Here is a 14,913-nt window from a genome sequence, read left to right on the forward strand (position 1 = left end):
TAAAGAGGTTGAAGAGGACTTTAGAAGGAAAACTACCTTCTAGGCAACTATCAGAATTGTCACCTGAAGCTTTAAAATAAAGCAAGATGTAGTGGGAATGTCTGGTGCTATCACCACTCAGACACCCTGATGGGCTGTCTATGTACTTTTTAATCAGAGGGGGAAGATTTCAGCTGTTTAACATTTCCTAATTTTATGTTACAGATATATTTCCTTTTTTATGAATTTAATTACTGATTTTATAGAAAAGAGAGAGAAAGAAATGCAGGGGGAGTGGGAGGGGTGGGAAGCATCGACCCATAGTTGCTTCCGCATGTGCCTTGACCAGGCAAGCCCAGGGTTTCAAACCAGCAACCTCAGCACTCCAGGTTTATGCTTTCTCCACTGCACCACACAGGTCAAGCTGTCACAAATATATTTCTTTAAAAAGGGTATGCATGTTGAATTCCACATACACTGGAGGGCTCATTGTTTTTTATTTTTAAAATCCATCAACTAGTAACTATTAACCAAGAGCTCCCTGCACAGGCAGCATGCAGCTGGGACTCAACAGAAACTTGACCATGATCCTCAAAATACTTCTGTCCCCTCATCTAACAACTTCTTGTTTAAAAACATCTTGTGAATGTCTTTCCACTTATTAAATGGAATCAACATCGAGAGCTACTGACATTACTTTCTCAAAACCCTCGCACCTTCCAGTTATGAGTCATCCATTGGAACCCACCTCCTTTTCAGGTACTTCTTTCCACTACACAGACACAGGCTCAAAACAGCTCTTCAGTAACACTGCTGGTTAGTAAAGGGATTGAAACTCTACTGGCTATCACCATTTAAAAGCACCTTTGAATAGCCCACAAGACCATTTATGTATCAGAACAATTAATTTATTGGACTCAGATATTTATTTAGATATGGTTGCCTTTATGGCAAAACATCTCATGAGTGACTTCACCCACTACTTCATTCAAATCAATTCACCTCTATTGAGTGCCTGCTAGGTGCAAGGCACTGAAAATTAGTACCACTTCCTCTGTGGCCACGTCACAATCTGTCACACATCCTGTCATCTTCATATGACTTAGACTGTCAGTAAATCTGCAAAACACCAGTTTTCCTGCCCTCCAACAGCTCCTAGAATTCATCTTACTTTTACAATTATTATAATACTCTGTGATAATATCCGGAGGGGACTCTGCTCATGCTCTAGAATCTTGTTTGTTAAGATTCAGGAAAAATGCCAGGCAAGATGAGAAAGGGAGTGTGGCCATCACTGAATCCCTAAGCATAAAGGTAGATTTATTTTCTTTAAGTCCCTTTACTGTGACAAAACATGATATAAAATGGTTAAAAAGAGAGAAAAACAGGCCCTGGCTGGTTGGCTCAGTGGTAGAGCGTCAGCCTGGCGTGCAGGAGTCCCGGGTTCGATTCTTGGTCAGGGCACACAGGAGAAGCGCCCATCTGCTTCTCCCCCCCCTCCTTCTTCTCTGTCTCTCTCTTCCCCTCCCACAGCCAAGGCTCCATTGGAGCAAAGTTGGCCCACCCGGGTGCTGAGGATGGTTCTATGGCCTCTGTCTCAGGCACTAGAATGGCTCTGGTTGCAACAGAGTGACACCCCAGATGGGCAAAGCATCGCCCCCTGGTGGGCATGCCGGGTGGATCCCAGTCGGGCGCATGCGGGAGTCTGTCTGACTGCCTCCCTGTTTCCAACTTCAGAAAAAAAAAATACAAAAAAAAAAAAAAGAGAGAGAGAGAAAAACAAATCACAACTTATAATTGCAAATACTAATCTTTTCACATAAAAGTTTCATGGTTCTTTGATAAAAAGCAAGTAAAGACATGTTTTCCTAAGAAATAAATATAGTCAAGGAAAAATGAACTATGAGGCATGATCTTAGAAATAACCTTTATTAAAGTCTTGACTAGCATTTTATGAATTTGACTCCAAAGGCAAGAGAAGTGAAGGCAAAAATTAATGAATGGGACTACATCAGACTAAGAAGTTTTTGCTCAGCAAGAGAAACTGATAACAAAATAAACAGACAGCCAACTAAATGGGAAATGATATTTTCAAACAACTTCTCAGATAAGGGCCTAATATCCAAAATATACAAAGAACTCATAAAACTCAATAACAAATAAACAAACAATCCAATAAAAAAATGGGAAGAGGACATGAACAGACACTTCTCCCAGGAAGAAATACAAATGGCCAACAGATATATAAAAAGATGCTCATCTTCTTTAGTTATTAGAGAAATGCAAATCAAAACTGCAATGAGATACCACTCACACTTGTTAGATTAGCTATTATTAACAAGACAGGTAATAGCAAATGTTGGAGAGGCTGTGGAGAAAAAGGAACCCTCATTCACTGTTGGTGAGAATGTAAAGTAGTACAACCATTATGGAAGAAAGTATGGTGGTTCCTCAAAAAACTGAAAATAGAACTACCTTATGACCCAGCAATCCCTCTACTGGGTATATACCCCCAAAACTCAGAAACATTGATATGTAAAGACATATGCAGCCCCATGTTCATTGCAGCATTGTTCACAGTGGCCAGGACATGGGAACAACCAAAAAGCCCGTCAATAGATGACTGGATAAAGAAGATGTGGCACATATACACTATGGAATACTACTCAGCCATAAGAAATGATGACATCGGATCATTTACAGCAAAATGGTGGGATCTTGATAACATTATACGAAGCGAAATAAGTAAATCAGAAAAAAACAGGAACTGTATTATTCCATACATAGGTGGGATATAAAAGCAAGACTAACAGACATTGATAAGAGTGTGGTGGTTACGGGGGGTGGGGGGAGAGGGAAAGGGAAAGGGGGAGCGGGAGGGGCACAAAGAAAACTAGATAGAAGGTGACAGAGGACAATCTGACTTTGGGTGATAGGTAAGCAACATAGTTGATTGACCAGATAACCTGGACATGTTTTCTTTGAACATATGTACCCTGATTTATTGATGTCACCCTAGTAAAATTAATAAAAAAATTAAATTAAATTAAAAATAAAGTCTTGACTAAATCATTACACCTTCCTGGGCGTCTATTTCTTCATTTGCAAAGTGAGGCAATAGGCTAAGGGCTATTTAAATTCTGAAAGCTAATGATTCTAATAATTTCCACAAAATTAAAAACATTCCAACATAAAAAACTTGTTGCTGATAAGAGAAGTTCCACAGACTTCACTTGTCAATAAAACATTCAAGTGAGTGAAGTAAAATTCAGAAGTACATCATATGTTTTGTCCTCTTACCATGGCAACCTAGTAAACTGATCCAACTCCATCAATCTGATGGCCTCACAACTGCGGCAAATACCATATAGTGAAATAAAGATGCTCAACTACATTAATTAGATGACAGCTCAGGTTCTCTCCATCATGGTTGTTTGCATCACAGAAGACTCTGTAATAATTAAAAATAACTAAAAGAGCCTTGCCTGACCGGTGGTGACACAGTGGACAGAGCATTGGTCTGGGATGCTGAGGTTCAAGGTTCGAAACCCTGAGGTTGCCAACTTGAGCACGGGTCGCAAGCTTGAGTGTGGGATAATCAAAACGATCCCAAGGTTTCTTACATTAGTAAGGGGTCACTGGCTTGCCTTGAGCCCTCTAGTCAAGACACATATGAGAAGCAATCAAGGAACAACTAATGTGATAAAACTGAGTTGATGCTTTTCATCTCTCTCCCTCCCCCCTCTCTAAAATAAAATAAAATAAAAAATAAAAGAGCATTGTTTACACTGGAAAATAAATGCCATCAAATGAGAACCCAGTAATCCATGCTCTGTGAAGATTCAAATTTTTGCAATGGTTGTAGAATACTTGACCTCATAACCCTTTTATAAAAACAAATGAGAACCTGACCAGTGGTGGCACAGTGGATAAAGCATCAACTGGGGATGCTGAGGTCCCAGGTTCGAAACCCAGAGGTTGCCGGTTTGAACACAGGCTGTCCAGTTTGAGCGCAGGATCAACAACATGATTCCAAGGTCGCTGGCTTGAGCCCAAGGTTGCTGGCTTGAGCAAACAGTCATTGGCTCGGCTTGAGCTCCCCAGTCAAGGCACATACAAGAAGCAATCCATGAACAACTAAAGTGATCCAACTACAAATTGATACTTCTCATCTCTCTCCCTTCCCCTCTCTTTCTCTCAAAGAAAGAAAGAAAGAGAAAGCAAATGAGGAAACTGAAGCCCAGAGAGCTGAAATGACTTGGTGAAATTACTTGTTAATTATAGGCAGAGCCAAAACCATGGCACAGTTCTTAATTCTTAGCATAACATCCTTTTCATCTTACAACAATGGCTTTGTGGTCTCTGTACAGGAAAAAGACTTGGGTCTAATGTTAGATGGATCCAACATGCATAATTTTTAAACACCAAGGAAGGGCAAGAAGTGAGTAAACTTGGGGTGCCCATGAGGGGCCTGAATCCCCCTCCCCAGCCCCCAGATAACAGCGCCAGAGGCTCTGGTAGGAGTCTCACTGTGTCAGTAGGGAGACAAGGAGGCCATCCAAGGAAGCCTCTATAATTAAGCATTTAAGGATATGGGTCTCAAAAATCCAAGAAAGCTTTTTACATCGTCAGCACTCAACTACAATGTCACTTAAATTCTTTTGCAAACCTCTGCTTTTAAATAAAAACACAACAAGGCTAACACTTGCTGGGTACCAAGTCCATGCCAGGTAATGGGCTTGCTTTTCTCACTTTTATTGTTTTATTTGATTCTCACAAAAATTTTGTTAGGTTAAGTCTTATCATCCCTATTTTCCAGATGAGGAATCAGAGGTGAGGGAAAGTGTCAAACAAATGGTAAGTGGAGAATCTTAATTTAGACTAACATCTGTTGAATCCAAAGCCACTCACTCAGCCGTGCTGCTGGAGACTTCTTTTGGCCTTTGGGCCACCCACCTACCTGAGCTGGGTTAACTTGCTAGCCTCACCAAAAGGGGACAGACATCTGGTCTACCTTCTGAAGCCAGCTTCTAAAATAGCACAGTGGTATTTTTCTAGATTCTACCTAGATGCATTGAGTTCATAATTCATTTTGTGAGAGAAAAGACACAGACAATAAACAACCTGGCTTGGAAGTTTAAGTTGGCCACACAGCTTTATCCAGTAAAATGAAATATTTTAAAAACAGTTTTCTCCCAGGTCACAACTTCCATAGTCAGATCCTAGAAGCCCACTTAATGCACACAGCATGTTAACAAGTAGATTCAGAGATGAGAGGTGTTCCCATGGCAGGATAGTAGGAAGGACTGTACTTACACCTATGTCGAGACTACAAAGGCTAACAGCATCTTCACCTTGGGCGCTCTGCTTCCGTTTTCGCTGCAAAACAAACAATAAAACAAAGTTCAGATGTTAACATGGATTGTGGCTTTGATTAAGGAAAAACAAGATCAATCAAGTAGCACATGCAATCCTTGTCGTTTCTACTTTGTTACCCCAAATCTTTAGCCATGCTATGAAAATGAACAGATAAAGCCTAAGAAAGTATGGGAAACTATTAAGCTCTAGGATAATTAGTTTGCATTATTATTCATTTTCATGCTGTTAAAATTTGTTTCTCTTTATATTTCTTTTTTCCCCCTAAATGTCTTCATATATCAAAGTTTAGAAATTTAGACACAAAGTTCAAATTCTAACTAAATTTGGAAGAAAAAAAACTGGAAAGAAAAACCTATTTACTTAAAGATATTCCAATTTTAGAGCTGCTTTGTACTTGGGTAATTTAAATTTGTTCTAAACCACACCCGGGTTCTGATGTAACTGCAGAACCAGAACGCTGGAAAGAACCTTAGACACTGTCGCCAGCCTCCCTCTTTTATAGCCACACACATTGAGATTCAAAAGAGTCGTTACTTGAACTGAATGAAGAAAATAGTATTTCAGATGAAATTATGACCAGGAAGTCTGCCAGGTTAGATGTAGAAAAAATGTATTTTCTTATTTATAAAAAGAAAAGAAACTGCATCTACACACCACAATAAAGGTTCATCAAAGATATTCACCTCTCTTCTGTACCTCAGCTCAATCAACTGGGCATGTATTGCCTGGAGTCCCTAATTTGTGACTTGTTAAAGAAGTCTACCTATCCTACTTGGCAGAAAGCTACCCAAAGATCAGAATCATTGATATGAACTGACAGTGGAGTTCAGAGCCCCCTGGAATCTTCAACCCTAAAGAAGTCCACTCCTTCTTCCTCCTCTATCAGATCCTGAGTGTGAACACTGGCAGAGATTGAAAAGCAACCAGCTATCCTTGTTGATCTTACTGTTACTTCTCCAGTATTTCTTTACTTCAATTCAACAAAAATTTGTTGTGCTTCCACTGTGTGCCAGGATGTGTGTTTGCTGCTGGGAGTGCAAAGATCAGCAACTCCCACAGTTAAGGAAATTAAGTTCAACGTAGGACAGACTCTGATATGATTAACTATAATGCAGGAAGATCCAAACAGCCTACGGAATGCCACTTCACTCCTCTGAGTCACCCTTTCTCAACTCTGATAGGGGGGTAAGGACATTTGCTTCTATTCTCAAAGAGGGGGAGTAAACATGGTAATTAATACATATTAGAGCTTTGCAGAGTGCCTGGTACACAGTAGGTGCTCAAGTCGTGGGTTGGAGGACTCTGGAAGGCAGCTATGCTAATCACTATACCACCAACGTCATACGTGGGTTGGAGGACTCTGGAAGCACAGTGAGAAGTAATTATACTGCTCACAAAAATTAGGGGATATTTTAAAATGAATATGAAGCGATAAAATATCCCCTAATTTTAGTTAGCAGAATTAGAGGATATTTCAAAATGAATATGAAGCGATAAAACATCCCATAATTTTGATGAGCAACATAATAGTAGCTTTAGCCTATTACACACCACATATTGATCACAGAGCTAAATTCTTATATGCAAGATCTTACTTGATTCTCATGATCACTTCGTGAGGTAGGTAGGTACAAGTATTATGTCCAGTTTACAGAGGAGGAGACAGAGGCTCAGAGAGGGGCAGAGACTTGCCCAAAGTTCTATAATTGGCAAGTGGCAGAGCCTGGACTTAAACTAAGAACTATTTGGCTTCAAACTATGTGCTTCCCCACCATTCTGTCCTGTCCCAGTGTCTGGGAGAGCACATCATACCTGTAGAGAAGATCTAAGAAAGTATTTAACATCAGGAATTTGGGAGGAAACATCTTTATAACTTTGATTCTACTAAAGAATTGGCTTTGAAGACAGTGTACCTATCTAGACTAGTTAACATTCTGTTGTTTTAGGTAGGCTAGTGAATGAGCCATTTTACTTCCCCTGTGCATCAGAAACCATGCACAGTTTATTTGGGAGAATTTCTAGGGAAGAAGGACACTGTGTCTGTATTTATACATTTAATCTCACAGGTTCTTGGAAAATTTGAGGAGCCACAGACTCACCCTGTTATTCTTGTCAAATTTCCTGAAGCCAATGCACAGTGCATTCCCTTTCAGCCATGAAAACAAGCGCCTTGGGTAAGCCTAATAATTGTGCCTTAGACTGCGCTCTCTGATTTAAGCACATAACTTTAAACCCCAGTACCCTGTGTAGTAGGTCAATGAATAATTTCTGAATGAGTGACTAAAAGAATGAATAAAGGAAGCCAGTGTTCTTGGGGTGACACCCTTCCCTTCCGCTAACCACCTGGCTGCCAAAATTAAATCAAAACCTCAAAAGCAAAATCACTGAAGGCTGAAATTCTTCAACCTCAAATTTCCTTGGAGACTCAAAACCTGCAAGTTCAAGCTATGATTCTTGCTTTTCAAACAAGACAGAGCATTTTCCTTACCAATGGGGGCATTTATTTTCCTTAAAATACATAGACAGGTCAAAAAAATCATGGCTATACAGTACAGACATTGGTCTGAGTGGAACACCTGGGCTTTCCACCCCTCATCTGAGAGGAACTGTCAGATATGTTCAAGGGCGAGGCACACGCATGACCAGGGCATCTAGCCACACACTGTCCTGAGCAACTCAGCCTCCGTGCTTTAGGAGCAAGGAATCCAAGACTAATAAACCTCACTTGAGAGGAAACAGCCAGCTGAATTAAATCATAAATAAACTAAATGGGCACCTGAGCCCTTTGTCTGAATACCAATGTGCCTCTCTGGGACAGGAAGGAAAGGCAGTTACAGAGGGGAATGTATGAAAACAAAGGGCCTGAGTGTACTCTCCGATTCCTTAGCCTTGCCGGTTATATGATGAAGACAATTTCTAGAAGTGTTTGGGTGTTGGGAAAATCCTCTCATCATATATACACACACATACATAAACAACCAGGAGGCCCTTTGTTAATTTGCAACAAAGCAAAGCCCTTTGTATATTCAGATGTGAGATCTGACAGAGACACAGGTATCACTGGATGGATCAGGTGGACTCTGTCTGGGATCATTACTGGGGACACCATCCTGCTGACTCAATTTTAAGCCTTCACTTGTCTTCCTTCCAGTCCACTTTCACCCTGTGTCATTGTTCTCGAGGTCACTCTATGGCTGCCTCCTTTTAGACTGGGCTACCTTTTGGTAGCACAGGGCAGACAACTAAATCTCATTAGTAAATGGTCCATGAACAACTGCTTTTTCTGTGGTTCTGGGTGAGGCTGTCTGTGAAGAGCAATGACCCCAATCTCAGCTAACTGATTTTCAGAAGAGCTGGCCTTGGTCCAAGCCTGAATAGCTTATCCTTACTAGGCTCAGCTTCCATTCTCTATAGACCCAAATCTTGAAACTGTTTGAGATTTGAGTCTTAGAATCAAAGGAGCATCACCACGTGCCTTCCAATACATGAGAGGGTGGAACCGGGCACCTGCAGTGAGCCACATAGTGCTCACTATTTAAAGGACTGGTCCATTCAAGCTTCTTGTAAGAATGAGACAGCACTCGAACACCAGGTATGCAGGCTTTACTAGAGGAGAAAGACCTGCCTGGTGTTCGAGTGCCGTCTCATTCTTACATCTGGTGCCGAAACCTGGGACAGGGTACTAACTGCCTGGATGATCCCTCTTTGCCGTCCAAACTTACAACCAGGGAAGCAATGGGCAGCAGCAGCTTGTCCCGGGCTTACTCCCTGATTCTGTTTGGACATGTAATTGTAGGTTGATTGGCCAGCAGTCTAACCCTGTCCTGAACCCCTGCTGGACCAGGAAGGTAAGGAGTTTCTCCCTTCCCCTTCCCCGGTTGGCCTCTAAATTTCTCTCTAAAAACACCCCTTCCTGGTCGGATGGTTTTCTCTGACACGCCTCACGTTTTGAGGGGTTTGACTTTCAGTCTCAGTGGACTGCACGGAAGACTAGGCACCTAGCCAAACCTCTCCACTCTCTCAGACATCTTGTCCTCGGAGCTCCCTGACAGGTGGTGACAACCTCTATCAGGGACAACTCCCCCACACGGAGATTCTCTCCTCTTGGGACAGTGACAAAAGGTGGGGACGCCCCCTCTTGCTCACCTGTCTCCACTATGGGCTCTTCAGAGACTAAGCCTTCCAACCAAACCCCTCTAGGATGTCTCATAAAAATCCTCACTAAGTTAGGCCTCTCTGTCCTTAAGCCAAAAAAACTCATTTTCTTCTGTAACATGGCATGGCCACAGTACAAATTAGACAATGACTCCCATTGGCCTGAAAATGAGACATTTGATTACAATATCCTAAGAGATCTTGACAACTTCTGCCACCGGACGGGGAAGCAACAGAAATCCTTTACGTGCAGGCCTTCTTCTATCTCCGGTCTAGACCTTCTCTTTGCTTTTCATGCCCTACCTATCAAGTTCTTCTGGCCAGAACTTCTATCTCATATTCTACCCACTTTCCTCTCTCTGACCCTCCATCTGATACTTTTGACTCTCAAGACCACTCTGCTGTCCCTTCCGCACCTGCTCCTCCATCTCATTCTTACACTTCTCTTTAACCCAGCTGAAGAATTGTGTTCATTTTACAGAGGACAATCTGGCTCAAAGGCTTTAGTGACTTCCTCAAGGTCACCAATTTAGTAAATGTCGAAGAGGGGATTTTTTCTGTAGGCCAGCCTGATTCCCAAATCACTCATCTTTCTGTCGTACAATGCTATTTCTCTTTTTTCTATTTAATTATTTTTTTTAGTTTATTGATTTTTTAGAGAGAGATGAAGGGAAGTAGGGGGAGAGAGAGACAGAGAAAGAGAGAGAGAGGCAGGAACATAGGTCTGTTCTTGTTTGTGCCCTGACCAGGGATCAAATCAGCAACCTATGCATTTAGGGATGAAGCTCTAACCAACCAAGCTATCTGGCTAGGGTGCTTTTATTTTATATTGTTTTAAAAACAATATGTATTTAATTCAAATTACCATAGTAAAATAATATAAAATAAATTCAAATATTTGTTTAAAACACTGTGTTTTGCAACAATATAAAAAGGTTCATAATGCATTTACCTACACACTTCAAGGAAATTAAGGGCATAAATTAGACAGATTAGAGTTCAAAATCCAGCTCCACCATGTGCTACTTGGTGTGACCTTGATCAAGTTCCTATTTACCCTTTCACTAACTCAACAGTTCGTTGCTGAGGACCTATGATGAGCCAGGTTCTGGGAGTGTGAGATGTTATGTGTCTATAAAACACTTCCATAAGCTTTGATTTCTCCATCATAGGGTTATTTCCAGGATTAAAATAGAAAAAATAGAACAATGTCACCCCATTAAAATTAATAAAAATAAAAAAAACAGAACAGAAACAGCAAATGGCAAAAGATTAAAAAACGGGCATGATTATTGCTACTGTGGTTATTACCATGCTTACCATCACTACTATTGCCACTACTGCTCTGTTGTTATTGGACTGTGAGAGGCAGGCAGGGTGGGCATTGGAGATGGGGGTCCTGCAGAATGGACAGGAGACCTGGGATGCAGCCCGACCGTCCCCTTGCCCACATCACAAAGGGTCAGGCATGGGTGCCCTCTCTGGATGTCTTTGGTCACATTTACTGTGTGTGGTTCCCACTTCTTCCACAGAAACAGGGAAAATGGGAGGCCTGACAATTTTAAAGGACTGAAATTTAATTTATTGGTGTCAGAACAGCCCTGTTATTTAATCAGAGGGCTTTTCTATTTAATAACCAAGTGACCAGAGCAGCAAAGATGCAGCAATGGAAAGAGTGCAGCTCCTGACTTGACAGCAAATTGCCCCTGATTAGTCATTTATAATTATTGAATTCAAACCAGATCTCAAACCCTTTTGATTTATCTCTTTGCTGGCAAACAGCTTTGGTGGTTTCAGAGGCTTTGCTGCCTCGCCGCCTTTTGTCCGCACCTTCTTTGGGGAGAGATTCACAAAAGGAGTTTGTGTTCTTGTACTTGCCCTGAGCTGGAACTTGACTCACTAAACTCACGTTTGAGCAGGAAAGAATCCACATTTTGTTTTTCTCCTGTCTGAAGCTCCTGGGGTGAGTGGAAGAATAGAGAGAGGGACCTCCTGTTCCATTTTAATACACTGCTGGGGTTTCTTTCCTCCTTGTTTTTAAAGTAGCCTCTCTCTTCCAGCATCCAGGAGCACTGTTTCTTTCTTCTAGATTTTCAGTGTGCTCACAGGAAGAGAACCTGGAAATCATGGTGCTCTATGAGCTATTGGTAAATAAATCTTAACGTAATATGCAATTTTGCACACAGATGACATTAACTGTGGTTTGACGATGCTAGATGGGCTATAAAGTCAGATTTGGTGGGACATCCTAGTCACGCCATTTATTTGTTATAGAAACTTAAGCATCCCTCTTCACCTTTCTGAACCTCAGTTTTCTCATCTATAGAATGGGAATACAAAGGTTACTGTGAGAGTTAAATGGAGCAATGTTGGTAAAGAGCTCAGCACCATGCCCGGCACAGAGTAATTACTCAAGTATTCACTATTAGTCATAGTAGCAACAGCAGCCAGTGAAAGCAGCCACCGGGGGGGGGGGGGGGGGACATGGAGAAAATATTTAAAATGTATAAAAATCTACCCATTAACTTGATTTTGGCAAACCAAGAAAAACCCGTTATTGATTTTGGCCACTAAACACCAGGCCCCTAGCTAGTTTGGAAGCAGAGATGAATTCTTCTCAGTTTAGAGAGTTCTTTCGACTGACCAGGCGGTGGCGCAGTGGATAGACCATCAGACTGGGATGCAGAGGACCCAGGTTTGAGACCCTGAGGTCGCCAGCTTGAGTGTGGGCTCATCTGGTTTGAGCAAAGCTCACCAGCTTGGAGCCAAGGTCACTGGCTCGAGCAAGGGGTTACTCGGTCTGCTGTAGCCCCAAGGTCAAGGCACATATGAGAAAGCAATCAATGAACAACTAAGGTGTCACAACAAAAAATTGATGACTGATGCTTCTTATCTCTCTCCATTCCTGTCTGTCTCTATCTATCCCTCTCTCTGACTCTCTCTCTGTCTCTGAAATAAAGAGAGTTCTTCCTCTTCTGTGGGAAGAAGCAGCAGTGGGAGGAAGAGGAGACCCAGCGAGCCCCTCTGTGCCACCTGACAACCAACCTCCAGCCAGAGTCGCTGTCATCTCACCAACACTGACAGACCACTTTTCACTCCAAATACTCAAGGCCAGAGGAGCAGGAAAGAAGACAGAAAAGTTCTCTACCCAGGGCAGACTGCTGGCAAGTTTATTTTCCAAAAAGACTGTTCTAGAAAAACTCCATTATGAACACCAATCTAAAGTGGGACATGGGATTCACATTCACAGAGATTTTCAATAATGGGATATGACAAAAGCACAAAACCAAATTAACCAGAGCACCTTTTTTGTAGGCCTCTAATAATTATAATTTATTTTTTTCCACTGGATCTCCTTAACACTGAATTGGATTAATCACAACCTTGCATAAGGTTTTCAACTAGTGCATCCCTGGCCCTCTTTTATTTGTTTATTCACTTATTTATAACAACATAAAGAACTCCCATTTATTTTTTTATTTTGTGACGGAGACAGGGAGAGGGACAGATAGAGACAGATAGGGACAGACAGACAGGAAGGGAGAGAGATGAGAAGCATTAATTCTTTGTTGAGGCACCTTAGTTGTTCATTGATTGCTTTCTCATATGTGCCTTGACTGGGGGACTACAGCAGACTGAGTGACCCCTTGCTCAAGCCAGAGACATTGGGCTCAAGCTGGTGAGCCCGTGCTCAAGCCAGCAACCTTGGGCTTTTGAACCTGGGTCCTCCATGTCCCACCCAGTCCAATGCTCTATCCACTGCGCCACTACCTGGTCAGGCTGAACTCCCATTAATTAAAAATATTCCCATGTGGTATGGTTTGAAGCCTTTATCATAAAAATATAATCCATATAGTTCAGGGAATGTTCAAATAATTGCTTAATTTCTAGAGAATTACTCCATGGAACCAACCAGCTTAGATGGTCCAACTGCACAATTTGGATTCAAATGTGGTTATACTGGGAACCTGAGTTTTCAAAGGAAGTTTGCAGTTCTTCACTCATTTGGATTTCCTGCCTTTTCCTATCTAGAAATATCTCAGAGCTGGGAATGCCTTAACCACAGCCTCAAAAACAGTATTCTCTCCTCTCTCTAGTTTTTAAAAATTCATACACTGAATCTAACCACACAAAAAAATCTAACAAACCCACATTGAGGGAAACGAACTGTATAACATAACTGGTCCCTACTCTTCAAAACTGTCAAAATCAAGGAATGACCAGGAAGCCTAGGAAACTGCTCCAGACCAAGCGGACACGACGGTAAATGCTCCCAGACTGGATTCCGGTCCAGCAAAAACAACGGCCATCAAGTCTGCTACTGAGACAATTAGTAAATTTTTTAAAAAAATGGTAGATGAGTTAGTATATTTTGTCAATGCTAAATTTCCAGCCTTTGATAATCATACTGTGTGAGAGGATGCTCTTGTTCTTAGGAAATACACACTGTATTAAGTATTCGGGGTTAAAGGGACATAATGTCTGCAACTCATACTCTCTTTTTTTTTCTTTAACTCATTCTCAAATAGGAAGGAAAATAATTTACATTCATGTTAAATACATGTACATGTATATATATTCTATATATAAACATATAGAGACAGAGATACAGAGAGACAAAAACAGGGATAAAGCGAATGGGATAAGATGTAAACAACCAGCAAATCGGGTAAAGGGTATTCAGGAGTATCTTGTCCCCTAGACCAGCATCTTTTCCATAAATTTAAAGTTATATTAAAATAATGTTGCCAAGGCCCTGCAATGACCTGGTGTGTCAGAGGTTATGGGTTTGACCCTTGGTCAGGGCACATATGAGAAGCAATCAATGAGTGCACAACTAAATGGAACAATTAACTAAAATGATGAGTTAATGCTTCTCTCTTTCTTTCTCTCTCTCTCTCTCTCTCTCTCTCTTTCCCTTCTCTCTCAAATAAATGAAAAAAAATAACATAGCAAAAGTAAAACAAAATAAATTCACAAATAATTTACATACACATTCCGTTCCCATCTCGAAAAATAAGGTTGTAAACCAGGGGTCCCCAAACTTTTTACACAGGGGCCAGTTCACTGTCCCTCAGACCGTTGGAAGGCTGCCACATACAGTGCTCCTCTCACTATCCACCAATGAAAGAGGTGCCTTTTCCGGAAGTGTGGCGGAGGGCCAGATAAATGGCCTCAGGGGGCCTCATGCAGCCCGCGGGCCGTAGTTTGGGGATGCCTGTTAAACAGTCCCATGCCCATTTGTTCCTCTTCAGGGGCATCAATATGCACCAGTGCTAGGGGACACCTGGCCCTCTGCGCACTGCCTGCTGAGGGCTCAGTTCTGCCGGAACGGCCACCCTTGGTGCCTATGGGCTCAGTGCTCTTATAAGGCACAGGGTCCACCCAGGCCCTACAGCA

General features: G+C 41.7%; 1 protein-coding gene across 3 annotated transcripts in view; it reads right to left on the reverse strand.

The window, feature by feature from the left end:
- ARHGEF3 (Rho guanine nucleotide exchange factor 3) overlaps window positions 1–14,913 on the reverse strand; it is a 381,307-nt gene that overhangs the window by 172,025 nt on the left and 194,369 nt on the right. For all 3 annotated transcript variants that reach the window (XM_066246135.1, XM_066246137.1, XM_066246136.1), the window contains one exon: window positions 5,296–5,358. In XM_066246135.1, coding sequence (XP_066102232.1) covers window positions 5,296–5,358 — 63 coding nt within the window. The remainder of the gene's footprint in view (window positions 1–5,295; window positions 5,359–14,913) is intronic.

Source organism: Saccopteryx bilineata, chromosome 10 (genome assembly GCF_036850765.1).
Source record: "Saccopteryx bilineata isolate mSacBil1 chromosome 10, mSacBil1_pri_phased_curated, whole genome shotgun sequence".
In the NCBI taxonomy this organism is placed as follows: Eukaryota; Metazoa; Chordata; class Mammalia; order Chiroptera; family Emballonuridae; genus Saccopteryx; species Saccopteryx bilineata.